This window comes from Oxyura jamaicensis, chromosome 14, assembly GCF_011077185.1.
Source record: "Oxyura jamaicensis isolate SHBP4307 breed ruddy duck chromosome 14, BPBGC_Ojam_1.0, whole genome shotgun sequence".
Taxonomy (NCBI): Eukaryota; Metazoa; Chordata; class Aves; order Anseriformes; family Anatidae; genus Oxyura; species Oxyura jamaicensis.
In genome coordinates this window covers 16,715,728-16,743,238 of record NC_048906.1, presented here as the reverse complement: position 1 = coordinate 16,743,238, position 27,511 = coordinate 16,715,728, and the positions used below count along the sequence as shown (strand labels likewise).

Here is a 27,511-nt window from a genome sequence, read left to right as displayed (position 1 = left end):
TGCTACATTGGTCTGCGGAAGCTGCTTTCACAGACAGTTCATTTCCAATGAAGTGCTCTAGGTTGCTTTAATTGCTCTGTTTCACTGGTAGATTTCCTCCACAAAACTGGATTTCCACCTGATGCCCAAGAGAGAAAACATTACCACCAACAAAGCTCAAAGTGTGAACCACAGAGGTCTTACTCAGAATCAGGACTGAGAAGACAAATCCTCTCTCTCTAGCATTATAGGTAGAAAACAAATATTCACCCAATCCTTTCATAAATTAAAACATAACTTTGCGCTGTTCTTACCAGGCTGAGGTGATGTGTGTGACTTTGTTCCATTGCTTTTACTTTGATTTACACTTTATTATTAAAAAGAAAATCTACTTACAATTTACTGTAAATTGGAGGATATTTTTTTATATATGTTATATATACAATATATATATAATATAAATGGTAAGCAGAATGACTGTGAGAGGCAATACCCTCACTGCAGGTACCAGAAAACCAGCACAATGGACTTGGCCCCCTGCACGCAGCAAGGCGTAGCATGGGAAACTCCACGGCAGTGAGAGAAGCTGTAAGATAAACACAGGAAAGGAGGGCCCTGGCTCAGCAGCGGGTGACCTATAAACACACTGCCTGTTCTTTCCTTGCAGCCTTGGTACGTCCCCACAGGTTGATATTTTGGTTGGCAACGAAGGTGAAAGGTGTGAACAAAGGACTGACAAGCTTGTAAGAACTCCCCGACATCCCTTTAATTGCCAGCAGCCTACCTGGGGGCCAGATCTCACCTTCATCATGTACCAACAAGCAAACAGAGGATTCTCTTAGCAAATTGCTAAATAGTGAAGTTCTGGCAACAGCACAAGCTACTCTAATTCTGCTTCTAAGCAGCAAAAGACCCAAAGCCTTTGTGTTTTCAGGGAAAAAAGATGTGGACTTTCTGCATAATGAAAACACCTAACTTTATTAACTGTCTTTTTTTAAAAACAAACAAACAAACAAACAAAACTACAGAAATGTGTGTATGTAACTGGTAGAACTGTAAAAAAAAGTTAGAAAACAACATATCTAACAATGCACTCTTACCATAAGTAGTTCCTGTAAACAGCCACCAAAGCACACTGGTCTACCTGCATAAATATTCCCTGTAAAACACAGCTTGCTTACAGTGATTATTTATTTAAGAAAGACCTGGTGCAGAATGAAACTATAGTGAGAGATTTACTACTCTGAACTTCGCTTTCTTCCGTACTGTGTTCCTTTCATAATAAACCAGACTTTTCCCCAGCAGTCTGTACGCAGTAAAGGCTTCTTTCAGGTGAAGATACTCTCAAGCCTGCTCTATGAGAACCCAACTGAGAACCAAAGGGCTTAGGACTATAGTGAGGAGACACTCACCTGGCTTTAAATCACAACAGGAACGTTCGTGGGCTGCTGCTTCAGGGTCCGTTGGAAAGTGGCATTACTGGAAAGGGTGAACTGGTTTGCTAGCCAGGTCTCTCACCTTGCCCCACTACACATCACTAACAAGCTCTTAAGGATCTGGATTGGGGTGCAGGCTCCTGGCATCCTTAGCCCTTTGGGTTTTGTCTATAACTAACCTTTCAGCAGCAAGAACTAACTGTGTTTTTAAACAACATACATCATTAGCTAACACGGTGCAACTTAGCAGGTAGGCAAGATCTAAACAGCAGCATAACTCACATAGCATTATGCCATTTTTAGTGGTTGTTGAAATTCAAGTTGCATTGATTTTAGTAGACTGGCTGACAAATGCCATCAGTTCAATTTGTTCTCTTCCATTTTAAACCTGTCTATAGGAAAAGCTTAAACTTGTTCACTATATTGGCTATAATTAATTATGGTAAATTAAAGTAATGTAATAATCAATTGGCTAGGGAATATTACCTGAATATAAATGTTTTCATCCCTCTCTCTTTTTATGACTGAGAAAAGCTTTCCCCTTGCAGTTTATGTGTTTCCATCAGTATGGAAAATAATGGAAAGAGCAGTTACAGTATCCTGAGGAATAATATAACGTATATGATAATATACTCTGCAACTAAAACTATGCTATTCTAATTCTGTGGGCCTCTTTTTGATGATGTTTCACTCCATACCTTCCCCATTTAGAGAGAATAAGCTTTTAAAGCAAGCTGTTCTTCCCTTTAGAGCTCCCAGAGGCTTTTCAAAACTTTCAGAAGTTAGTTTCAGTATGAAAATATTGCTTGTACTTATATATTCTTGCAGCAAATGTCCTCAAAATACTTGGAATATGAAACAACTTCAGAGAGCACGTATTTGATGGCTTTTGAATTTTTATGAGGCAAAAGGAAATAAGAATTGAATGAAGGTTTGAATGAAAGTGGCAATTTGTTGAAATTTTAATGCTGCAAAATGGTCCCTGATCAAGCAGCAGTTATTTTATTTAGGAGAAAAAGCAGATAATGAAGTAAAAATTGAAATGAATTTTTTAGAGCTATAAACATTGCCTCTATGAAAATGGCTTTACACACACACACACAAAAAAAAAAAAAAAACAGCTGAAATTTCCCCTTCTCAAGAATTCAGTTCTTCTCTTCTGCTTGTTATACATCTATATTCTAGTTTTCCTTAAAATTCCTTAATGTTATAACAGCAAACAATGGTGCATTTCTTAGCAGAAATATTGCCCAGTGCTGCCATCCAGCTTTCCAGGAACAACGTCATTACATGCTTTAATGGCATTTAATGGCCTCTGACTCTAAGAAGTGTGATTGCTGTATAACCTTTGTAAAAAATGGCATGATCAAGCCAACAAATTATACAGATACATCTGATTACTGTGAGATTATAGCAATCTCCTCCCCTAAATTAAAGGGAAGTGACATGCCAGAATCAAAGCAGTTCCAATAGGAGTGTGTAAAGCAGGGGGAAGTTATGGTTTCATATGCACACGAGGCTTACAAAAGTGTTCTGCTTTGTTCAGGTACTTCAAGAAATCTTCCAGACAGAAGATACGATCATGCTATTGGAGAGATCCATAATGGCAAAGGAGTACCCTCTGAAAGTGGCTCAGACACGCCTGGAGACGAGAACTAAACGACCCAATATAGAGCTCTGCCGTGATGCACCTCAGTACCAGTAAGTAGAAGCCAAACCACCCCATCCCTTCCTCAGTCAGCTACTCAAGAAAGAGAAATTTAACAACAATGAATTAAATGAACAGGGTTAGAATTGTATTAATTATGTGACAATATAAACTGAGGAAAAACAAACTAAAATCCAAGTATCTGTGTTGAAGTAATGGGCCAAATGCATGTGCCTTTAAAAACCCTTTCCGAAGACACTTTGGAGTTCATTTGCTTGTTGGTGGTTCATATGTTTGGGGTATTGGTCTCATGCCCAAGCGGGATTTATTAATTGATTTTAATTCCATTCAGGATGAAACACCAAGATTTCAATTCAGGAAATACCTTATTTTAAAAGCATATTTTCCCAGACAAAATTCTGTCTTGATACAAAAGTTATCTAATGGTCAAGCTCCTTTAAAAGTTAATTGCAAATAAGAATGAGGCAGCAACTCTTACTGCCTGAACTCAGTTTCAGTACTTTTATCCAACCATATGGTGATTCCAGTATCATCTCTGGACACGTTAGCTCATCTAGCATGCATTTTGCTTGTATAGCTGTAGGGCCTTTCCAACATATGTTGGCATCAGCTTGGAGATCCTTGTGCTATCCTTGTCCATTGAACAGTGTGTACTGTGTCCTCCTTGATATATAAGAAGGTGTCCAAGACACTGGTCTTTCTTCCCTATAATGACTGAAGGGTCTTCTGAAATTTAATCCCGTTTATCTCCCTCCCTCCCAATCCATTTGGAACACATTAGTGTCCAAGAGAACCCTATCGAGTACATCTTATTTCGAGTACTATCTTCAAAATGTTCTGTGGGGGTTTTCTCAAGAAATAATGCAGCAGGGTTCCTCCCATAGATTGAATGAATTTCACAGTCCAGTACAAGAATTTTTGCATATTTTTTCCAGAAAGTAGGAAGTTAATCCATTTTGGCATTTGTATCTAACAAAATCCTACTGCATGCTACTAGCTCACATACAATAAGATTAATAAAGTACATAATGTTTAAACTGAGCATTTATATTACTGTTCCTAAACATGTTTTATCAGCTCAAAAAGCATCTGTTCAAACAAGGAAATGGCAGTGAATCATAATTTATTGTACTGGCATCTTTTCACTTTTTCTTCCAACTCCTTAGCCCACAAATTGCAGAATGCAATATCTATTTTATTTTCAGCTTCATAACTCCTTAATCAGATCTTGACTTTTCCTTCGGTGTATCCACATATTAGATTCTTTCAACTTAATGCTCTGCTTTCCAAATCCATTCCCATAAAACATAGTTTTGGATATGAAGTCTTTTATATCCATTCGGGTAGTTTTATTTATGTGGCTTTTTATATCACACAAATCATGCCTGTTCTAGATGCAAGAATTCAGCTGTGAAAAAATAAAAACTTCTGTTCTAGGCACAATAGCATAAACTCAGCACTTACCTTTACTCTGGGAGCAGATCAGTCACAACTTCAGTTACTGCTGCATCATCAATTAGGTATGGAAATAAACTAGTGTCAGCATGTTATTTAACAACAAGAAAAAAAAATAAAAACACTGCCACCACAACCAAGATGGCCTTAAATAATACAATTTCAGTCTTTACTCACTGAGTTGTTCTCTCCCTATTTCCCCCCGATGATCTCTTCCACAAACATGTCTGCAGCATTATGATTGATACCAATCTGTTCAGCAGGACTGCACATATCCAAGATACAAAACTTGCCCAAACTGTGATCTCAAGTGTGCTGAAAGCAGAGTCACATTATTCCTCCTTCCCACAATTGCCAGTGATGCTGTTGACATTCCAAAGGGTCCTGTTTGAAAAAGTTCACAAGCCTCATCTGAAATTACTGTAAATCAGAATGTCTTTGTATATTTTCTTAAACTAGCGTAAAAAGACATAAATGTGAAATTCTTGAATTTATATGTAGGCCTTCTGAATCATTCCAACTCCTACCAGCTTACAGGTTATATAAAAACTTCACAAGCGGTTGTGCAGGTATTCAGAAGTATTTTAGGCTTATTGTACACGAGTTTGCCAAGAGCCTGATATGATTTCTAATATTTCAACAACAATTTTTGTACAAGTGTGCTCTTTACTAGACATAGTTATAGTGACAGATAATTAGTGTATCCTATTCTCCTTCCTCCAACACATACAAATTTTGTTATGCCACTGCTGTCCAGGCCAGGCCAAATTATTTTGGATGCTCTAGTTGATCCACATCTTTGTATGTTATGTTCATCATAACCACAATTAGTGATGGAAATTCTGTCAGAGGGTATTTGAAACATGGGCACTTTTTTTTCAACACAATATTTGGCTTAGCTCACATCTCAAATAAAATTTATTTTCTTAGAGAAGTTCCTATCTGAGAAAGCAAAACCTTTTGCTAATTCACTTTTAAATGATTTTATTTTTTACTTTAAAATAATTTAAGTGTATTTCTCTTGTTTAAAGCACAAAGATTCAGCAAATAGTTCAATTGCAATAGAGAAAGAAAATATCAAATGAACCCCTTCTTTGTAACATGTAAATGTTATCTGAGTTTGCTGCTTTTTAAAAAGGAAGTGCTGATGTTGGCACTTGTTCTCTGTGTGTGCTGCCAACTTTGTAGTGAAGGGATTAGACAGAAAACAAATTAATAAAGTCTAGTTTTTCTGTGCTGTTCTGTGCTAAAGCAACTGGGACTGTCCCAAAACAAGTTAAAGCTGATTCTGGTTTTTTATTATTATTTTTTAAATAGGCTATCGTACTTTGCTCATTTAATAGAACATTAGATAAGAAAGTTGACAGCATTAAAGAGAGTTTATCAACTCAGTGACTATGCAAGAAGCTTTGCCACATCTGTGTTGATAGGCTACTGGAAGAAACGTGGCTAACATCAGCTCAAAGAAAATCTTGATTTCAGAACTCTACTTTCAGTGGTTGTTCTGATAAGTAATTCTAGTTCTTATTAACATGCTCCTCCACCAAATCTAGGTCATTTAGCACACATGCTGCACAGGTTTGAGCTGTCACAAACTACACAGAGTCCAGTAATATCCATCCTAAACATACACTTCAGAACTACACGCTAAGCATTCAGCCTGGCCATGCTAGCCCTAGAGAGGTTAAACATGTAGTCTGCAAGTGAGGAGGTATCAGATAAAATACAGAGGAGGTATCAGATAAAATACAGAGTGGATTCATTGACAAATAGGTTTTATATTAATTCAGTCCAAGAAGGCTGTTCAAATTCTGCCTCAAAATCTGACTGTCAAAAAAGGAATGTGGTGAGGGACTGCTAAAGTTAAGTGAGCAACCTGTCCCCTTCTTTTTTTTTTTTTTTTTCAGGCTTGTCACTGAAGTTTACACTATAGATGACACCTTACAGACCTTAAAGAAACGTCTGCAAGAAGCCCGTGATACTCTGCAGATGCTGCTCGCCAACAAATCAAAGCTCGAACATGACATTTCTGTAAAGGCAAACTCTTTCTTCATTGACAAGAAGTGTATGGACATGCGCAAAACCTTCCCCAGCACCCCACGCCTCATTGGCTACACTTGAGCAGTACACTTTTATATCTTTTGCGCACAATATAAAAGTTGCAAAGATTTTCTGAAGAGAACATTTTTCCCCCCAAATAACAAAATTCAACAGAAATAAACTAACCCAAATCAATACTGTGCTTCTCTCCTTTGATACTGTGTAGTCTCAGCTGAAGCTGCACTGTGGTGTAGAATTAGTGGACTTGTTCTAACAGAATCAGAGCATGCTAAAATAACCAGACAAATATTACAGGATATTTGTGAGTTACTAGGTAGAGAAAGCAATGGACAACACGCTGTAGTACTTCTCAATGGAGTAAGTACAATACAGGATTAAACTGTCTGGCATATTGTGCCGTTTGTATATCAATCCTTGTATGGTAAAGTTGTGTTTAAATGCTTACCCTGTCCTTTCACACTCCTCCTGTCTAGCAGTGATAAATTTGGTGTTCGTTTAGAATTAGAGGACATCGAACAAGCTTGATTTGTAGAAGTTGAAGGACAATGTCAGTGCAACAACTTCCGGTGCACATGTAGCCTGTATTCTCTGAGAGAGAATCTTTTCATCCCTACTTTTTTTTTTTTTTTTAAATTTCATTAGATCTTTCATACCTTTAAGCATAAGTAAAATATTGTGTATTTACATGAACTATTCATGAAAGATGTCTAAGGGTCTTAACTTTATAGAAATGTGTAGTATCCAGCAGTAGATCTCAAAGGACTTAATGAACAATGACAATACCATTGCTCCATCATCACCAGTGAGAAAGTTAAGACAGAGAAGGGGGAACGGAACCAGCATACAGAATGTGAGGTACCTACAATGACAGCAATGAAATAGTCCTTCAGTCTTTAAGTCAAGATCGCCCAGCTTTCTAGATCTCAACTGAGCACTATTCAGTGTAGTGGAAAGATGTTGGAAGAATGGGCTTTGAGATCAGACTTTTCCAGGTGAAGGTTGAAACACTGATAGTGTGGTAAAGGATTTGATGAAGAACTAGTTTTAACTCATGCTAAAGCAGTCTGACTTTTGGACAAAACAGAATAAAAATGTTTTACTGCTATTTGTGCCTCTCTACTGGGTTCGCTCACACCCACATAGTACAGCATAAGCAATAAAGCACAATTGTAGTAACTGAGCTGTTTCCTGCTCCATTAGGTCCCCTTTACAGAACAGCTCTAGGAACACACAAAACACATTTTACTCTGGACCAAAGCCAAAACTGAAACAATGCTAGATTTGAATGTCTCCCGAACAAACTGGCTCTGTTCCTTACCTTTTGTTTTGTGTGGGTGGTGGCTTAATTCAGCTCCCAATAAAAGGAACATTGCTGAGGATCACTGAGCCCAGTGGTGCTGATACCTTCTTGCAAGTTAACTTCAGTTTTCACTGTGTGGCTGTGGCTGAGCTGTTTCACACTCAATTCCATTCCTTCACTTTTTTTTTTTTTTTTTTTTAAAAAAAAGTTGCATCTCCTGCTTATTGTGTCAAACTATTTACACAGTGAAATATTTGTACATATGTAAAATCCTAGAAAAAACATTTTGGAACACACATTTGGTAAGTGACATCCGTGCCTACTCTGGTACTCGTTAAACTCATCTAACATTGACTGCACTGCACCTTGATTCTCTAAATTAGGGTAATTCCTGTAACTTGATTATGGATAGTGCACACTGTTTCCAACTCCCAGGGAGGAATTCCCCCAAATATGGGGGAAGTTTCCAGAAACACAACTTGTGTCTATATTGCGATACATGACTGCAGAGCAGCCCAAGGGGCCACTGTGTGCACGAGGGACTCTTACAGAAGACTTCACTGGTAATCTGGTTTGAATTAAGTCATATCTTAATGTTTCTTACTCGTAAACGCTAACAACAAACTTCAAGTGCAGACTGCCCCTGGGACAAGCCTTTAGGTAGGAGGAATGAGGAATCTGGCTGTGTTTTGTTTTTCAGCGGGAAGACTGTTACCACTGGTAACATTTTCCTCCCTCTGTATGCCTTTGTAAGGCAGCAAGGGAGGTTGTATCACTTTCTTCTGTTACCACCAAAGTGTAGGTATTTGATTTGCATTTCTTATATTATTCTTAGAATGTATGAAGAATAATATTTGTGTTGAGCTGTTAAATATTGACCATAGTCCCACCCTATTTATCAAATACTGACAGCTGACCAAGCAGAAGAGTAAAAATTATTTGGAAATTTGGATCAACTTCAAGTCTTTAAATACATTTCTAGAAGTTGGAAGCTTTCCCAGTTCACACAGCTACTCTAGAAATAGTTTCTCCCCTCCTTATGCCAAGAACCCAGTTAAGAAGCATATAGCAGAAGGAAAGCACGTTTAAGAGAGTTGAATTCTTATAACGCTTTTTTCACAGAAAAAAAAAAAATAAAAAATTTGCAAGCAGGCAACATGACTGACAAGTAGGCCTGAATCAAAGCCCTGAATTTGTAAATCTGGGGGCTTAGGAACAGAGATGCTGGGGTTGAGCCATGGCTCAGAACATCAGAAGTTCCAGCTACTTCTTGTGCCTTTCTTCGGTCATGTTCTCTCCAAGATTGCAGCTCTGCTTTTGGGTGGAGTGCTCACTTTATAGTCAGTGCAAACACTGAACTTATTTGAACAGTGCAAACTCCTCCTAGGAGTGACTGAGTAAAACCAGGGGTCTACGTTCTGCATGAAAACAGTAGTTCTGAGATTCAGCGACAATCGACAAGAATAAACTGAGTACTGCAAAAATAAGAACAGAATATAGGATTTCTTCCTTAACTACCCACATTTTTTATTTATTAACCTAGTATATTATTTATATTTACATATTATTTATATAATATCCTAGTACACTATATATCAACCTAGTGGAAAAATCTTAGTGAAGAAAATGTTCACATCTTTCATTAATGATACCCATACATGCAGCATATTTAAGTTTGCTGATAACACATGGCCTCTTTGTAAAAGTAAGCAGTTTCCTTTAGACTATCTAAGAAAAGGGGGAAACTTCCATAGGCCTAGGCTATATAGTTCAAAAAGACTGGAACTCAGCTACCAAATTTTAGAGGATGGAGAGATAAATCAGTATTTTCCTCTTAGAAGTCTGGGTAGATGGATAAGGCAGAAAACCTGGATTGTCATCTTGTTCTGCCACTGATTTACTGTGTAAATGAATTCACAAGGCATCCAGAATGTAGTTAACACAAGCTATGATGGGAATACGTCATAAGAAACACATTTCTAATAAGCAAATAAGCATAGAGATACTTACCCAGATAAACCTGAGAATCTCTTAAACATATATAAATATAAACATCCTTTTATCTTTTTTTTTTTTTTTTTTTTTTTTGGAGATCTCTCTCCTTATGAACAGCATCCGTAATGTACTCACATGCAACGACAGACCTCAAGAAGCTACTGTATTTCCATGTATAAACCCACAAATCTAATGAGCAGATCCATAAAACTTGAAAGATCTGTTTTTATAGCAAATAAACCAATGCAGAAAAGACCAAAACCTGTCCCTGCCTGTTTCAAACAATGAGATAATTTTAGTTCCAGACAAGCTATTTCCTAACATTATCTAAACTATAACTCTTCATGAGTTAGGGACTCATCCTCCAGAGTAAGAGAACAACGGACCTAAGTATCTTCATTAGTGATAATCCCATTTCAGCACAATTACTGATTTTAGTGAAGATAGCTAATTTTACCCAGATCTACCAGTAGTTTATTCCTCTTATTTTATGAAATCACAGCAAGGAAGTAAAATTTGTCATGAGTAGATAAAATTCCCTGCCCCACAGAACTTACAGATAGTGTCCCTAGTCAATATACGTGACGGTGCTCATATGACAAGTCTTTCCAGTAGAACTACTCACCATGTAAGATTTGGCATGCATTTTCAGCACAGGATGTTAAGGTGTGAACAACGGGAGACAAAGAAGGAATATTAACTATGGAGACAAGTACTGACTTTGGAAATTACATTCAAACACAAATTACAGTTTGGTAATACGGTTGTACAATTGCATTGTTCCATAACATTATTGTATTTTTGTTTCACTAGGGAGAACAAGGTGGGAAGCCTTCTCTAGTTTTCCTTTTGTTGCTCATACACTTGTAGCTCCCTTCTTGTAGTTCTTCATGTGCCTTGCAAAATTCAGCTGCAGGTGGATTTGGGTTTTCCTAACCATCCCTGCATGCTTGGACATTGACTCTGTAGTCATCCTGTGTGACTTGACAGCATTTCCACTTCTCATATGTTTTTTTTTCTATTTGGCCTGAGTTTTGTCAGCAACCCTTTGTTCATGTATACAGGCCTCCTGCAACCTTTAATCTATTTCCTGCACATTTTAATGGACAATTATTGAACTCAGAGGAATTGATAAGATTGGGGGGAAAAAAAAATCAGTAAGACCTCGATGATCCCCTTTTTCTTCATGGCCACATCACCGCTGGATTCCCAAAGAGGTCGGAGTCTGTCCTCCTGAAGTCCAGGGCTGTCATCCAACTATTTGTTTTGTTTCTTTTCAGAATCTAATTTTCAGAATTTTATTCCTTGAAACATGGAAATAAAACAATCCACAACCTGAATGTCTCACATTAAATCTCTGAAATTAAACCTAAGGAAAAATCAACTCACTCCTGGTGGTAGTGCTAACAAAACAAAACCCTACTATTTGTCTATTCCTTAGATATAAAGTCTCTTATTTTCCCCACATGGAAACTCTCTTCTTTTCCCCACAAGAATGGAAGTGGGTGTCATCAAGTTATAAGAACATGGGGACCCTCCCCTTTTACTCTCTCTCCTTTTCAGATCAGTTTTTATTGGTAGAACTGGAGCTCGTTCTTCAACATGATATTCTAGGTTCTTCTTCAGAACATGTGCTGTACCTTCTTAGGGACATTAGGGACCCAGCATTTAGGTAATACATAGGAGTAACACATAGGAGCCCCAGCAGATCCGTGCTTTACACTTTGCATGCACCCGATGATGATGATAACATTATCATCATTAATCAAAACACAGGATAATAATTTTCACATTCACAAGTGGTCAGAATCTGCAAGTTCCCTAGGAAAATCAATAGCTACTGACACTGTGGGCCCCAGGGTAGGATAGCGGGCACAATAGGTCTACAGACCAAAAAGGATTCTCTGGGATTTTTCCCCCTAGAAATAACAGGCATGAATTGAACACATAATGATCATAGATTTCTCTAATATGACCCAAATCCTTTTAGCTTTTGGAAATAATGGCAAAGGGCACACATCTAAACTATGTTCAGCAGGGATGAGATTTGAAATTTGTCGCCTTCAATCCTGATAAAGTTTTCTTCTAGGTGATCGATTTTTTAACCCACAAGCAGCCATGGCACATAATTGTTGCTACACGCTGTGGTTTTGGACTAATTTTCTTCATCGTTGTGAGAGGTCAACACCTCGTATAAAAGAGGTTACTCAGAACACGAGAGCTGTAGCACACTGAAAGCAGATACACCGGTGACAAACAAAAGCAGAAGCAGATGACTCTGGATCCCTACACCACAGCAGCAGTCCAACTACCATGAAAATTTCAGCTTCTTTCTGCATTTCTTCCCCTTAAATGCTTTCTTACAAGAAGGAAACACACCCTAAGTAAATTATTACAGGCTTCTCTTTTAAACCAAAGGACTCAATTCTTACAGTAAAGTTACAACCAATTCCAACAATGAAAGATAAATTACCAAGGGACAAATAGATAAATGTTTTACTGTACAATAAAAATAAATAAATTTATAGACAATGCAAAACAGCAGATCTTTCTTCTACTGCACATTGCTTTGAAGCGTTAAGGAATGGTAGAAATTTCAGTATCCCTGTGTTATGATCCCACAGCATGTAAGAACATGCTTGCTGTATTTCCTCAAGGCATAAAACCACCACTGCCTCCTTATTACGTGTGTTACCAGTTCAGATCTCTGGCCTCAGGCCTGCTGAAAACCATGCTATAAAACAAACCTTCTATTAAAACTTAGTCAGTAGAATAAGGCACAGGTCAGACTGGTTGTGCTGTTGGTTGAAGGAAAGACCCTCCTAACTATTTGGACTTTAAAGCTCTTGTTATTTTTCAACTGAAATCCATAAATGTTTACCCACTCTTCCTATGATGTCCTTTGATCCCTTAGATTTTTATTTTCAAAAACACAGATAACATTCTTGTATCTCTATTAGACAAATATGTAGAGGGGACAACACAGTAGTTCAAACTTTTGTTTAGATGTTCTCTGAGGATTTATAAACACCAAGGCAGTCCTTCATTGGTTGCCAATGCAAAGAAATTCAAGCTTATATAAAATACCCTGGAGTATTTTATCTAAGGCTGATCTACGCTATACAAATAAGAGTCCCCATCAGTTTTTTTTTAATTATTATTATATTTTAAGGCATTTGCTGTTATATTACTGTCATGGAAGCCAACAATATTGAATGGAATTTTTAAAGTGGAAAAAAAAAAGGAGGGAAATATGTCTAAATAAACAAGGCAGAGGTGGTCTTCTAGTGGGAAATTTTTTAATGTTGTGAAACAAACATTCATAAGAAAATTCAGCACAAGAAAACGAGGCTTTATGCAAACAAAAGACAGTTGTAAAAATAATCTCTAGGTCAGAGGGCATGGAGCAAATTGTGGTCAGGAAGGTGTTGGGGCATTGAGTGACAGCAGGTCCATACTCTGCAGCCCCTACAAGCCCATCACAGTTGCAGATTTCACAGCCAAGCAGAGCTGGCACAGCAAGAGTAGGGGGCTTCAGTGAAACCACGGGGCACTGAGTGGCACGGGCTGATGCACTGGGCTTCAGAGTTATCATCACAGGAGCCACCCTGTGCTCTGCCAACTGTTGAGATCACAGCCGTTCTGCAACGAGCCCTGCAAAATGCTGCTTGCAGCCTGTGCATCTGTGTTTGGTGCTTTGCCTTAGTACACAAGAAGGAAAGGCATTCATCGCACAGGCACCTGATCCAGGTGGGCTCGGGCTGCACACTGAGGCAATTCAGCATCCATGCTGTAAATTAAGTTGCTGTGGGAGGAAGAGGCAACATTATTTTAAAAACTGGGCTTCAGAAACAAAAACAGTCATGTTACTACAAACACACAACAGAGAGTAGTGTTCATCCCCTCATATCGCACCTGTGCCCTGCAGGCAATGTTCTGAGAGAAGTCTGTGAAACTCATACTTGCAGCTATCTCAGCCAGCTCCACCTATAACTGCCTCAGCCCTAAATCCACGCCAGGAATGTGTACGTGACCACTCATGTTCCTACCTAGTACTGTCTGCGTTCAACTAGCAAGCATTTACAAACACACCGTACAGGAAAGTGAGGTAAACCCGAAAATGGAATCAGGAGTTTCATTTGTATCTGCAGTGCCCGTTTGCCTCACTCAGGCAGGCACAAGGAGCCAAACAGGACTCTGCGGCTGCCATAATCCTGCCCCATGGCCAAGTGGTTTGTGGTACCCCCATGCTGCAGATGCTGCTATGACTTCAGCCTATACAATGAGTTCATTAAATGTTAACCAAGAATTTCAGTATGTGTTTTACAGCCAAAACTGAGCTCCATGCTGCTGTGGTTTTTGCATTATCTCCATTAGTTGCACTACTGTTTGATGCTTTTGTTGTGACCTCTGGCCTCTGGGCAACTCTCTCCTGAAGCATCGGCATTCCCTAAACCTCAGTGATCCTAACCCATAAGTGGCACTAGCAATACTGCTTCTGCCCTACTGGTCCCAGGGAGTGCTCCCCAGTTTCAACCACTCTGAGATCAGGAAGGGCTGGCTGCAGAGCTCCGCCAGATGTCCTGGCTGAAGGGAACACAGGAAGCAGCACCCACAGGGCTGGCCCACCGATGGGGAGCAACAGCAGCTTGGCCAAACCCAGCAAGTGGAATCCCAAGCCAGCTTCCCACAGGCATCCTTTATGATACACAACATTTTACTAGATCACAGGAAATGTTAGCTAACTGGCTAAAATCGTTTACAGGCACAAATCAAATCAGCATCTTGGTTTGTGGTGCCTTTGGCTGCTTGTAAAAGCAATCTATCCATACAGCTAAGCAATGATGTGGGTCCCCTGTTTTCAGCAGCCTGTCAGCACTACTGTTTATCATCACACAGCACTGCTCAGTGCACTTCAGGGACCTGCAGTGGCTGACACTCACCCATCTGTTACCACACAGTTTTTACAGCCAGCTATGCCAAAGCCTGCTCTCACCCATGCTGCAGAATTACTCAGAGGAGCGAGAATTGGCTGGTGAGGAGAAACCTGGAAAACCACAGCTAGAAGAGCAGAGCAATTTTTGCTTTGCTACTGCCCATGGCTCCATGAAGGAACAGTGCTGTTCCTGGGGTCTGGAGACACGGGCTCACAAACTTTTGCATAACACACCAGATCTGCACAGACTTCAATGTGAAACTTCTCTTCATCCTTTCATAGCAAGAGTACACACTGGAGTGAACCATGCCAGTACCTTCACTATTAGGAAATCAGCTATCCTGGCTAGCTACTTCAGATACCCTGAGAACTGCTTCAGTTTTGGCATGCCAATGGTTGTTCTACCCACGGCACAGACCTGGTGTAAATGCTTACCTCTTAATTGACAGTGTTAACGATGTATCTGAAACACACCTGCTTCTCAGAGAATGTATTTTCAAACCAGAATGGAATTAGCAATGAATACGGCACATCCTACCTCTTACCCTTCAAAGGAAGGAATGACAAGTATACATGCTTTCTCTGCAGGGTCTGGGGGCCATGAGGATCCCTGTGCACACCCCCTTGCTGGAGTTTTACAGAGCCATGCCCTGACAACAAGGAGTCACCAAGAAAACTCAGTTATGCATGCAGCCATTGCAGAGCTGGGCTTGTGCTCTTACTTGTTCAGTTTAGTTTGGTTAAGCTGGCTGCTGAAATTGCAGCTGCTTGTTCTAACCTGCCTCTGGCAAGCTCTAGTCTGCACCACTGCTGCTCCCTGTCCATACAGCCTGTCCCTCTCCCTAGGAGCTACAGCTTGAGCTCTTCCCTTCCCACCGACACTCCTTTCTGCTTGCTCAGGCTGTGTCCTCACTTCACCTTTCTCATGTAAGGAAAGAGCACAGCCCTTGCCAAGCCTCCCTACAGCCATTTGAGGCACCAAAGAAAGGGCACCACCACACCTCCATCTCATGCAGGAAAATACATATCTAGCAGACTTGGGAAAAGTCATTAGATGCCAGTGCCATAAATACTCTCTGCACCATCCAGCCTCCTTGATGGCCGCAAAGACACACATACCCCTACAAAGAAGGCAAGTCCCCAAAATGAAGAGGATTCCACCTGAATCGTGTAAATGGCAGCTACCACCCAAGCCACCTGGGCTCAGTGGTACCATAGCACTTAGGACTGGTGCACAGTCCATGCTTAAAGCAAGGCGAGTTTAATAGCTAATTGCTAATGCACATCCGGTATCATGCATCACAAAGCATGCTCCCTCTTCCAGAGCTTCAAAGCTGTGCTTATTCCTTAAATCTACTGGAGGAAGAGTTCATCTGAACCAGTTACTTATTGATTAATTCGTTGTACGCATTGTACTGACCATGAATGGATTTGCCCAACAGAATACCAGCTCATGTATTTGTCCTCATGTTTGTTAGCCTGGGTAGAGAGAATCTACAGCTAGATGGAGGAAAGCCTGTTAAAAAATGTATTCTGAATACTTTGGTGAATATTTTTGGCATAGCTGAGGTTTCCTGTGTCCCGAACACAGAACAGACAATACACGCCTAAGCAAACAATGCCGTTTTACTGAAGTCACAACTCTATAAAAGGAGAAACTCAGGAATAATATGGCCTAGCAGAGATGTTAAGTCCTGTGGGGAGACTGGTGGGTGGGTTTGGCTTGTTTGGTAACCTGCAAGCAATGCATGAGGCTTTGCTACTAAACAAATCTTTAGGAGGTGGTGGAAAACACTAATTTTTCCCTCATCTGCAGTTTGTGCAGCAAAGCTGACAGACTTGCCAGGCTGACAGCCCCAAATGATACTTTTTTTTTTTTTTTTTGTACCCCAGCTGAAGGCACTTATGCAGAAGAACTACAACCCGGTTCTCCCCAGGGGCAGCTAAATAGCAGCTATGCATTGGAGAGCTGCACAGTTTCTATACATAAACATTTAGGCACTATGATTTATTACTAGTAGGTAGCTCCAGCATGCTAATGTCCATATATCTTTCGTATTCCTAGAACAGAAGAACTATTTGTGGTATGAGAACTTTTACAACAGAGTTTACGCAGCCAGACAGATTCACCTACTTGAGGCCACCACTTTGTATTTAGATCTGTCATAATCTTTCCAGGTGCCCTGGCACATGGCACTGAGCCTGGTGGCAAGCCTCATGCCACATGGGAAAGCAGCACCTCCGGACCACATGGAGAATTAACTATTTTGAAGATAATACTGAATAATACAAGAATTGTTAGGTAAGGAGGTGACAAGGGGCTGCAATCTCCATAATCTCTGCTACTTTCCTGCTACCACCATTTCCTCTGCAGGGCTGTTGAGTACAGACCTCTCTAGCTTCTCCCCCATGTCGATGAGAAATGCAACAATTAGCCAACAGAGGCATCAACTGGTCAAATCACAACTCAGTGCTGAGGTGCCTGAATGCATGCTCTAGAATGATTTTTTCTTCTTTTGTCTTTTATCAGATGCTACAGACCACTTACCAATATACAATTTATAGCGCTAGGTGCTTGTATAAAACAGTGTCTTTCAAAGCTGGTAGTAAGAAATCAAGCAAAGCAACAACTGAGCAAGGATATAAAGAGGAAAAGATTAAGAAAGCCAGTTACTGTTGACAAAACCCCTTCTTGATGAAGATGAGAGATATTACATCCTATTTTCCCATTGGGGAAACAATTACATTACAATTGCAACATATTAAGGCTGATAATCAATTAAACATAGCAGAAAAGTATTCTGTTCAGATTTCATCTTTATTGCTAGTATGGAGTAGACTGTCGTGCTAGTCAGTCACCTGATGGTACTGTTGTGACTACACCAGCCTTACAAGCTGGTGGTTTATATGTTGGTCTGAAGCCGAGATGTCCCAGGAAGCCCACAGCCTTCAAAGTGATCAATGTCTTAGCAATGCAAATTGATGCCCAGTTTTGTGTGCTCAACCTGGACTTTCCATGATTATAGGAACAGCTTTGTGAGAAGCCTGGGAATAAGAGGAAAGATGAAATACCTGCAATCCTTCATCTTCAAATCAGAAAATTTTCCCAATTCTTCCCAGAGAAGAACAGTCTTAAAGCAGCAATGCAGACTACAACTGTTAGCCAAAGACAGTTCCCAGTTTTAAATTCACAGAATTCCTTAAGATGTTTTTCATTGGAATCAGTATCTCTTTCCAACTCAAAACTAGCGATCAACATGCACACACTACAAGAGCAGCAATAGCGTTTTATTTTTGTTCACAGAGCAGAGAAAGACTCACAAGACACATGACAGCTACTGAATTTGGCAATGACAAAGCTACACACCATAGATATTTAAAATACATTTATCATTGCATTCCTGACCTTTTATTCCAGGAAGATTAACTTGTCAGGGAAAAATAATCCAAGGTAATGTTGTTTGGCTCAGCAGATGCCATTACGACTTAGAGAAGAATTGCTGTAAAATTCATACATAAAGTTGGATTTTTTTTTCTCTTCTCCAATCATTTTATCATTCCAGTAGACAGTAGTTGCTTTTAAAAATTGCGATTTTCTTACTGACATTGAAGCAGACTCAAAAACTTAATTCCCCATCCACAGCTTTTGAAAAGCATCTCCCTGCAAGCTCATTTTATCTCAGGTGCAAAGACTAAGAATTACTCTTTTAACAGGGGCTAATCTATTTGGAGTCAGGACTCAAGTTGTTTCACCACCCAAGGAAAACACGTTTTTTCTCCATCACTAATACAACCGTGCATTGACTGACTTGGCTGCTCCCTGGCAAAACAAGTAGTGACTGCCACCCAGAGCACTGTAAGCATTGAGAAAGCTTTTAAGAGAGAAGAAAACTGGTACACTGCTAGCTGTGAAATACAAGTGGTGGGAAAAGAACATCCAGGAAGAGTAATTTGGGACAAGTTGTAGAATAATGGGGGAAAAACACGTACTGGCAAAAGAGGGGCTGGGGAAGATGTTCAGAGAGGGAGTTAAAGAAATCAGCATAATTTTATCAGATACATGAGGAAAGTGGAGAATGTAATAGTCACCATCCAAATTCTTTCTTGAAGAAGGCATTTCCTTCCTGCCTGACAAATTCACCAATAGCAGCTCAAGCACATTGTGACCTTTGCTTTTCAGCTCATCTCACTAATGAAGTGAAAGAATTGCAACGAACAGCATTCGCTGCAGAGTAAATACACTGTTTTTTCAGTCTTAGGCACTGACAATTAGATATTCCAGGCCTGCAATTCAGGCCGCAGTATACAGTTATGCTAAGCATTCACTGCAAAACCTTACATGCTTTATTACATCCTCCCTGTTCCCTCAATTGCTTGCTTCTGTCCAGCAAACAGCAGATCACTCTCAGGACTCTTTGTGCTGAGATGTTTTACAGTTCTTCCCCAAGCCACCAGAAAACCTCATCTGTGCTTCAAAACAGCTGTGGAAAGCGTGTTCAAGGGGATTGGGAATTTGATTGATTTCTGCCTGCTTCCTCACAGCAAAACAATCATACTGCAAACTGCGTTAAGTATACAGCTCCAGCTAAGAGCTAATTTTAAAGCACTCCCATAGGTGTGTTGAAGGTGAAGAACTAGGTAATGTAATCAGTTAATAGTACAAAGTTCATTTTGTAAAGAAAAGAAATGGATATCCTTCCCTTGGGAGCAGAAGGGGAAGGAAATGACACTGTCAGATCAGTGAGAATCACTCACAAACAACTTTTTTCCTATGGTGGTTATCAGCCACCCAGCCCTTACTTACAGAAGTCTGTCGTTCTGACCAGGGAGCATTGATTCTGGGTGCAACAGGCTTTAGTGCCGTAGCTTTTTTTTTTTTGTGTGTGTGTGTGTGTGGGAAGGTCATATTCTACTACTGTTAAAGGCCTTTGGCACCAAGTCTGTGAACAGTGCTGAATGGGAATTACCTCTGAACAGGCTTATAAAAGAGAACAAGCTTTTTTAAAGCCAGCTCCACTGTCAGGAATGACAGAACAGGAAAGAAAAGATAATCACTTCCCTAGTTGCTACTCTGCTCATTGGACCCTTTGATCATTATGATTTATGTGATATAACTCATCAGTGGTCCAAATGCTACTGAAATATGCGTGTCATTTCTTTCTTCAGGAAGAGAGTCTGGGATTTATACTAGGTACAATGTCTGACTCTCTGGGCATGTCTAATTGTTCTCAATATTTCTAATATAACATATGATTACCAATCAAATTCATAATAAACTTTTAAAGTTGTTACAACTGGCAAATCCAGGTGAAAGCCATCTCTTCCACAAGTGTTCTGCATTCTTCTCTTGTTTAGAAATGTCAGAGTGTAAACAGAAAAAAAGTAGAAGCTTGTTTTCATTTTTGCTTCGCTGAGTGCACTAAACAAGTGGCCTCTTACATACTGGACATAGGGGAAAAACAATGCAAGTAATTAAAATGCCAATTTTATTATTTTCAGGCTTCTCACATATAGAACATTCCTCAACATTAGCAAAGCTAACAGCCATTTATTTAAAAAATTAAATCCTTCTAAGAATCTGGAAAAGCCTTAAGGAATTTTCTCCATCTCTCTAGAACTAAAAATGCCCGATGTTTCTACACAATATTACTCAAACTAATCTTTCCCACAAAAAGCCTTCTACTTGCCAATTTTTTTATTTTTATTTTTCTTCCTCATGCTTAAAACACAAAAACTTGTTTTGAAAGAAATATGAAAGGAATCAAAGGGGTTGTATCGAGCCAAAAGTCCTCCTTTCTCCAACCTCACTGTACTCATCTGGAAAGTGTCTGACAAAGCAAGCTATTGATAGCTTAGAAAATCCTTTTATCTATCCTTATGAGCTTAAGAAAAGTGGACAGCATTAGTATTTCATGAACTCATTCACTGTACGTTTCCTTTATATTATTCCCTCTTTGAAAACAAAGGAGTTCAGCAGAACATCTACCAATGTACCACGCTCCTAAAAAAAAAAAAAAAAAAAAAAAAAAAAAAAGATTTTCCTAGTAAAGTTGCATGAAACCCAAGTCAATAAAGCCTTCAGGACAGAGCACCAGCTATGCTGTCTCAACATTATCCTCCCAGTGGCAGCACAAAGACACGCCAGCACAACGAGCCTACCTGACTCCAGGTGGGACTACTGCTCATTATTTGGTTATGCTGGATCAACTATGCCCATATCCTAAACCTCATCTTACTGCTTTATTCTTTCCTTTACACCACATTTTCCGCCTTAAAATACTTAAAGTAGATGGATTGCTGCTGAATATAGAGAAGAGGAGCAGAACTAGGTCCAAACTGGTTCTGCATGCAGCTGCTGGGCTCTCCCTTGAGTTGCACTCCCCAGTTCCCACATTCTTGGCATTATAAATAACACAGGGAAATTCAGTTCTCATTAAAATGCTGCTGCATTCAAATGTATAGAAGGACTTTGTACTAAATGCAGAGGAGGAGTTTTTATAGCTCCCTTAAATCATATTGAATGTTCACTATTAAATATGACTGTTGTTTGAACAAAGGTGGTATGCGGATAACTTATAGAAATACCATCACTCAAAGTGAATGAAGACCAAAGGAAATCATTCTATAGCCTTCCTAAAGAAAACCAACTTACAGAAAGTAGTCAATGTACAATTAGTCAGAATTATTGGGAATAAGAACAAGTTTAATAGGAGCTATGCAATTGCTTGTGATTTTTTTTTTGGGGGGGGGGGGGGGGGGCCCCGGGGGGGAGAGACAAAAGCCAAATTTCTGAGTCTGACCTGCTTCTCTTCTTCCCTACAGCAAGGCCTGCATGTGTCCATACACACACACACACTCTTTCAAGGAAGTGGCATGGAAATGAACAAGTTCACACCTCCATCTTCATGCAGACTACAGCAGGGAAATAAAAGGTGTGAGATCTCTTCATAGGCACAAAATGTTTTTGCTATTAAAACTAAATAGATATACATACACCGTACCTAGACATTAAACTGGCAGGTTGGGAGTAACATGCAGATACGTGCCAGTCCTCCCAGATAGGTTTCATCCCAAATGACATTAAACCAGATCCTTGGTGTCCCACTTTCTCCTGTGTGGAGTCAAAACTGAAGTTTATATAGTTGAAAAACTATGGCATGGCAGCATTTGGAATGGCCCCTTCATCCGTTAGACCACTGTTTAATCAGTCTGTTGACCCAGAAGGTTACAGTTCTTGTCTTAAAGATAATATACTTGAAGCAGTTTTTTGCCGTTGGTATCAATTGGAAGGAGGCACAAGTTCAGAGATGGACCAAAGACTTTGGCTGCTGAAATTCAACATTTACATTCAACCTCCTTATTATAACACTGGCATAGCTACTAACACAGACCATTGTCCCTAGCTCAACTGACTTCTGAAATATCTTCCAAGCTGCAAAACCAGATAGGCGTACTTTTCAATAATGCTTCAGTCATTACATCCAATGGGAATAATTTCCTTTGGGTAACAATGTTAACATCAGTTCCCACCCTTTATAACCCAGCTGTAGTGGTAATCCCAAAAACCAATTCTTCCCCAACAGAATATAACTAGTTCCATTCTCTCAGATGACCACTTTTCATTGCAGGTTTTTTTTTTGGTTGTTTGTTTTTTTCCTAGTACATTGCACTCTATGCACATAGCTAGTTAACAAAACTAAATGCAGTCAGACAGCCTATAAATCCTGCCTCCATACTTCAAGTCAAATCATAATCTCTTCAACTGGCAATACAAAGTATACATTTCTCTCCTGGTGCATAGAATTAAAAAGCATGTAGGACAGCGAGAAGGAAATTAGGAGCTGCACTGCCTTCCATCTATGTAAATTCCATGATTACATTAACTAATCAAAACAGCTGTATGTAAAATTGAACATTCATCGTTGAATAAATGCAAATATTTATACAACAGAGTTTAAGTGGAAAACACTTCGGATGGTTCTCTGCAGGGAAAAGATTAATTCTCAAATAGCCAATCACTCTAAAGCGGAAGCTGTTTATTAGAATTCAAGCATTCAGCAGACCTTTGTTCCCTTAAGGACTCTAATTCCCCTCACAGTGAAAACTTAACCTTAAACCAGTATGAAATGTCTAATTAGTATCCTGTCTATAATAAACTCCCAATTTTCTGTTTACAGTTTTCTTAGTATTTACCACTGCAGGAAGCTAAATACAAGTATTCTAATGCCACTGCCCATATAAAGCCACCACGGTACTGCTTTCTTGATCCTTATTCCTGAAATACGTAGGATGTACATGCAAAGTTAAAAAGAGATCAACCTGTTTTGTTTTAAAAACACATTGCATGAACAACTGCAATGTATTCTTTGGCACATGCATAGTCTCAGAAGTTATTTTAAATCTGTTAAAGAAGTTAAAACAGGTTTGTGAATGATTCAGACTTTTTGGAGAGCTCTTGGGAGTGCTTTCTTGGCTATGTTGCAATTCAAAACTGGGAAAAGGAGGAGGGAAGAATAATATTATGCACAAATGGTTTCACGCTTTTAATGCTATCAAAGTGCATATTCAAGGCCTTCATTTCTGCCTTTAAGATTTCACGCGTCTTGAAATCTCATGTAACTCAACCATATACCACACAGCATTCTTCATCAAAAGGAAAGAGCTTCATGCTGCTAAAGAGTACAAAGTCTTCTGGATAGCATGAGCCACTAAGTTTCTGGGATGATACTTCCAACTGGAAAGCAAAAAAAAAACTTTCATTTGTCCACATTACTACTTCAGATTTATGAGGGCTAAATTTTTTTTTTGAAGGACTTATTTGAGAATGCAGTGCAGATCTGTGGAAGCTGCTGTGCTAATGATATTGCATAGTGTTTGGCAGCCCTCGCTGTCTTGCCACATACACTTCCCAGCTGCAATTCCACTTTCGCCATTCCACTGAACTCCTTTCAGAGAGCTATCAGACCTTGAGGATAACCCTGGTGCTAACAGCTACCAACAGCAAAACACAAACCCAGTTACATTTCCTTTTCCTGAATGGATGACTACTCTTCTCCTCCTGGAGACGGCAGATATTTGAGACTGAGCGAGTTACCATTCTAACAACATGCTATTATTACATAGGAGTTTCTACTTGACTGTCACACACCAGGGAGAAGACTCACTGCCTCTCCAGTGATCTGGTTTACATGCAGAAGAGTGCAGTAGGTTCTCTGCCATATTATTTTGCTTTCCTTCTTTTGATTTCCTTCTACTTGATACATGTTTTACCTTCCTATCTTTGCATTCAATTATTAGAGCCTAACTTGAAATGCACAAAACCTATGCTACTAGATTACTTTTACACAGGGAGATTTGGATCCTTTTCTAGGATAAGTGAACTGGACAAAACTTTAGTGAGAAATTAGAGAAATTCCAAGGGCTGCTTGTCATCTGTTGGCTGGGCAAGAAGAAACAAAACCCAGACATATTTAAAAAATCCACTTTCAGTAGAATAAAAACAGCATTTAGAAGATTCAGACTGAACTAACATACAATGAACTATTACATCTGCCAGTCCTCACTTGTTTTTTATTATATACTTAAAAAAATAGTATTACAGCATCCCACTTCTCTCATGAAGCATCATATGATGTGTGCTTCATTGAGAGTTTTCAAGTTATTATTTGAGCTACTTATTCCATCTCAGACTCGGGTGATACAGAACTCTCTGCCAAGAAAACCCATCAGAAAACTGACTCCCAGACTGTTAGGAATTAATGCAGAGAGGCATGAACAGAAAAATAAGCATGAGCTTAATGTCAGGTTTATTTAATGCAAAACAATTAATGCCACTGCATTAAAAAAATGTTGGAAGGTGACTGTGCTTAAAGTTGGGTGGAAATTTAAACTGGATGCCAGTATTTTGGTCAAGTACCAGAAAATTCAGAATTGATGTTGTTTCACAGCTACCACAAGAACACTAAGAAACAAACATAATCTGCTCAGTTAGTGAAAAGCGCAGCCATAAGGCTAACTCTAACAACGCAGCAGGTGCGTTCAGGTCAATTATGTCCAGACTTTTACAACAAGAAAGGAGAGTTAAGTTCTCCTTTCTCACTTTTAAGGTACTGAATGTCTTGAAGTGACACAATCAGATTGTGTCATGCTGACTGTTTGGCTTCTATATGCATTTGACACCCCAGGAGGGTTCTGACCTCCTTTCTCTTCGCAGCTCACAGTTTACTTGAAGTGATCCCATCTATAAAATGTATGAGAATCTTCCTAGCACAAAACTGACTGATTTAGAAGATAACAAGCAAGTACTAGCAGGACTAGGCAGTTTACACTAGAGATCATTGCTTCACAAGTCAAAACGTCACCAGTCTACTGCTAGACCGAGTAAATGGAAAAATTAAACCAGATTTTGGTGTTTAAGACTTTTTCATTTTTGTCTGCATTCATCTGGAGCAAAACAAGCCCAAACATCCATTCTACTTAGGTTTTCTATGTTTGCATTCCTTCGCAAAAGCTACATATCTAACTCTAATTATTACTTGTGTTATTTTAATTAAGGATCAAGGAGACTTGCACCTTGCAGCAGTTAATGCAGCTCTAAGAGCTGAAGCCTCTTCTCCCCCTTTCCTGGTTCACTTGGTCCATTTTTTTTTTTTTTTTTTCCTTTGTGGGTCCAGAGCTGTTTCTGACTCCGTTGATATTAAATTGCAAAGCTGCAGGTACTAATGGATAAGGTTCCAAAAAAAAAAAAAAAATAGAAAACCAGACTCTCATATGGACAGAATCGTGAGGTTAGATTCAAGTTTATGCCTGTTACCTTGTGTATACTATTAGCCTTTTATCAAACATTATTCCCTAATAACATTATATATATATTAAAAGACAGATACACTGAAATAACCACTAAATGGGTTAATTTAAGTGTTTTTCTTTTCATATTTTCCACTACCTTGGATCTTGTTCTACACTGAGAAAAGGCTCCTAGAAGGATATTTATTTATTTGAGAAAGAAGTGTTCTTCCTGTCACCTGTTATTCAGGTGCCTTCTTCATTTAAAACTTGATATATATTTTATTAAAAAGGTGGGCCTTAATTCATGAGATGGAAAAGCAGGGAGAATAAATATTTTACTTACATCAATAAAACTAGAAGTAAAAAAGGAAAGCCCAACCACACAGAGCATTACAAGAAGGAAAAATGAATTAACAGTCCTTGCCCCTAAGTTCATACACTACTTGGAGCTGCTCTCCCCAACATCCAGCTGTGACTCACAGGTTAGCAGTGAGAACCTGGCAGCTTTCCACAGGGTCAGGGCATTTGATGTCCTCTGCTTCCCCCTCCAGCTCTGCCCACAGGACTGTTGCTAGGTCATACTTGCAGGTAAGATCCAGAGTGCTGCCTAATAACAGGTTTGTGCTTCAGTAGGGAGCTTGGTTACAAACCTGTGTGGTCTGAGCTTCTGCCTCAGCAGCCAGGTCAAGCTAGACAGTTGCTAAACAGAGCACAGTCTGCATTTGCCTGTAGCACTGACCCCTTGCCTGGAGGGGAGTGTTGTCTCTCTGCCAAGGGGTAGTGGATATCTGTGCTCCCTAGGTGTCATCATCCTGGAGAGGCAGCAGTGAGACTGGGTCTAGATAAATTTTAGGTGGAATTTCCTTTGCTATTACATACAGCCCTAAAGTGAAATATCCAGTACAACAAAGCATTATTCTAGATGCTCCCTAGGTTGTATTAACAAAACAGTTCTTATACACCAACCATACCACCAGTTCATACCCTTACACTATTTGGGGTCTATTCATATCTTCTGCATGTCAAGCCTCACACATCTCAGCGTATCAGAAGTTACCCTTTCTCTAGGGAGAGTTTTCTCCTTCCCGAGTTTACTTTTTTCCTGGGAGTCCATTGCAGGTAAACTCACTGTTATCCATATTCCCTTTAAGGAAAGCTACTTGCAAGCTGACTCTTGCTCGATATGCAATAGTTAGATGAGGAACATAACAAGTGTGCAGGAATTTTAAGGGTGTGCCAAAAACACGAGGAGGCTATAAGTACATACCAGTAGAAGGTTTCAGGCAAAGGAATCTCCATCAGCATATTACCACTATGCTCGTGTGCAAATCCTAGCAGCACATCACTTAGGCATGGTATCAAGCAAATCAGCCTCCTAGATCTTTTATTTTTCAGAGGAAGAGCCTCAAATCAAATTTAGCCTCTGGATAGCATTGCGAATGGTACAACTATGCATATACATTAGATAAACAAATAAAGCTTCTCCCATAGTCTGTACTGGCAGGCCTACTTCTCTTATTGACAAATCCTATAATCTAATGCTTCCACAACCAAAACGCCCTCCTGAATGCTACTTCCTGTAGTTGTGTTGTTGGCAGAGCAAGTGCAGTGACAACTGGTATTAATGGAAAACTCATGCAAGCCTTGAACAGGGATATTCACAGACATCTAAAGGGGAATCTCTCTTGTAACTATGGCCATAGAAATACAGCACAAAAAATAAAGTTACCAAGTTTTTTTTCACATTGCCATTTTGAGGATTTTAACCTGTAGGCAGTGGACTTTTCTTCTAGAATGAGAAGCTTATCACGTTTAATAACAATAACAAATAATAACAATTAATAAAAATATAAAATCCTATCCAGATAGTTTTCTATAACTGCAGATACATT

General features: G+C 39.4%; 1 protein-coding gene and 1 long non-coding RNA gene across 2 annotated transcripts in view; one reads left to right on the top strand and one right to left on the bottom strand.

Moving 5' to 3' along the window:
* The window catches only part of TEKT5 (tektin 5), a 31,059-nt gene extending 23,654 nt beyond the window's left edge, over positions 1 to 7,405 (top strand). The window contains exons 7-8 of the mRNA XM_035339344.1: positions 2,962 to 3,116; positions 6,447 to 7,405. Coding sequence (XP_035195235.1) covers positions 2,962 to 3,116; positions 6,447 to 6,660 — 369 coding nt within the window. The 3' untranslated portion in view covers positions 6,661 to 7,405. The remainder of the gene's footprint in view (positions 1 to 2,961; positions 3,117 to 6,446) is intronic.
* Positions 1 to 27,511, bottom strand: part of LOC118174184 — a 74,646-nt gene that overhangs the window by 8,511 nt on the left and 38,624 nt on the right. The window contains exons 3-4 of the long non-coding RNA XR_004754580.1: positions 7,919 to 8,073; positions 4,717 to 4,923 (exon numbers count right to left, since the gene is read on the bottom strand). This is a non-coding gene — a long non-coding RNA (uncharacterized LOC118174184). The remainder of the gene's footprint in view (positions 1 to 4,716; positions 4,924 to 7,918; positions 8,074 to 27,511) is intronic.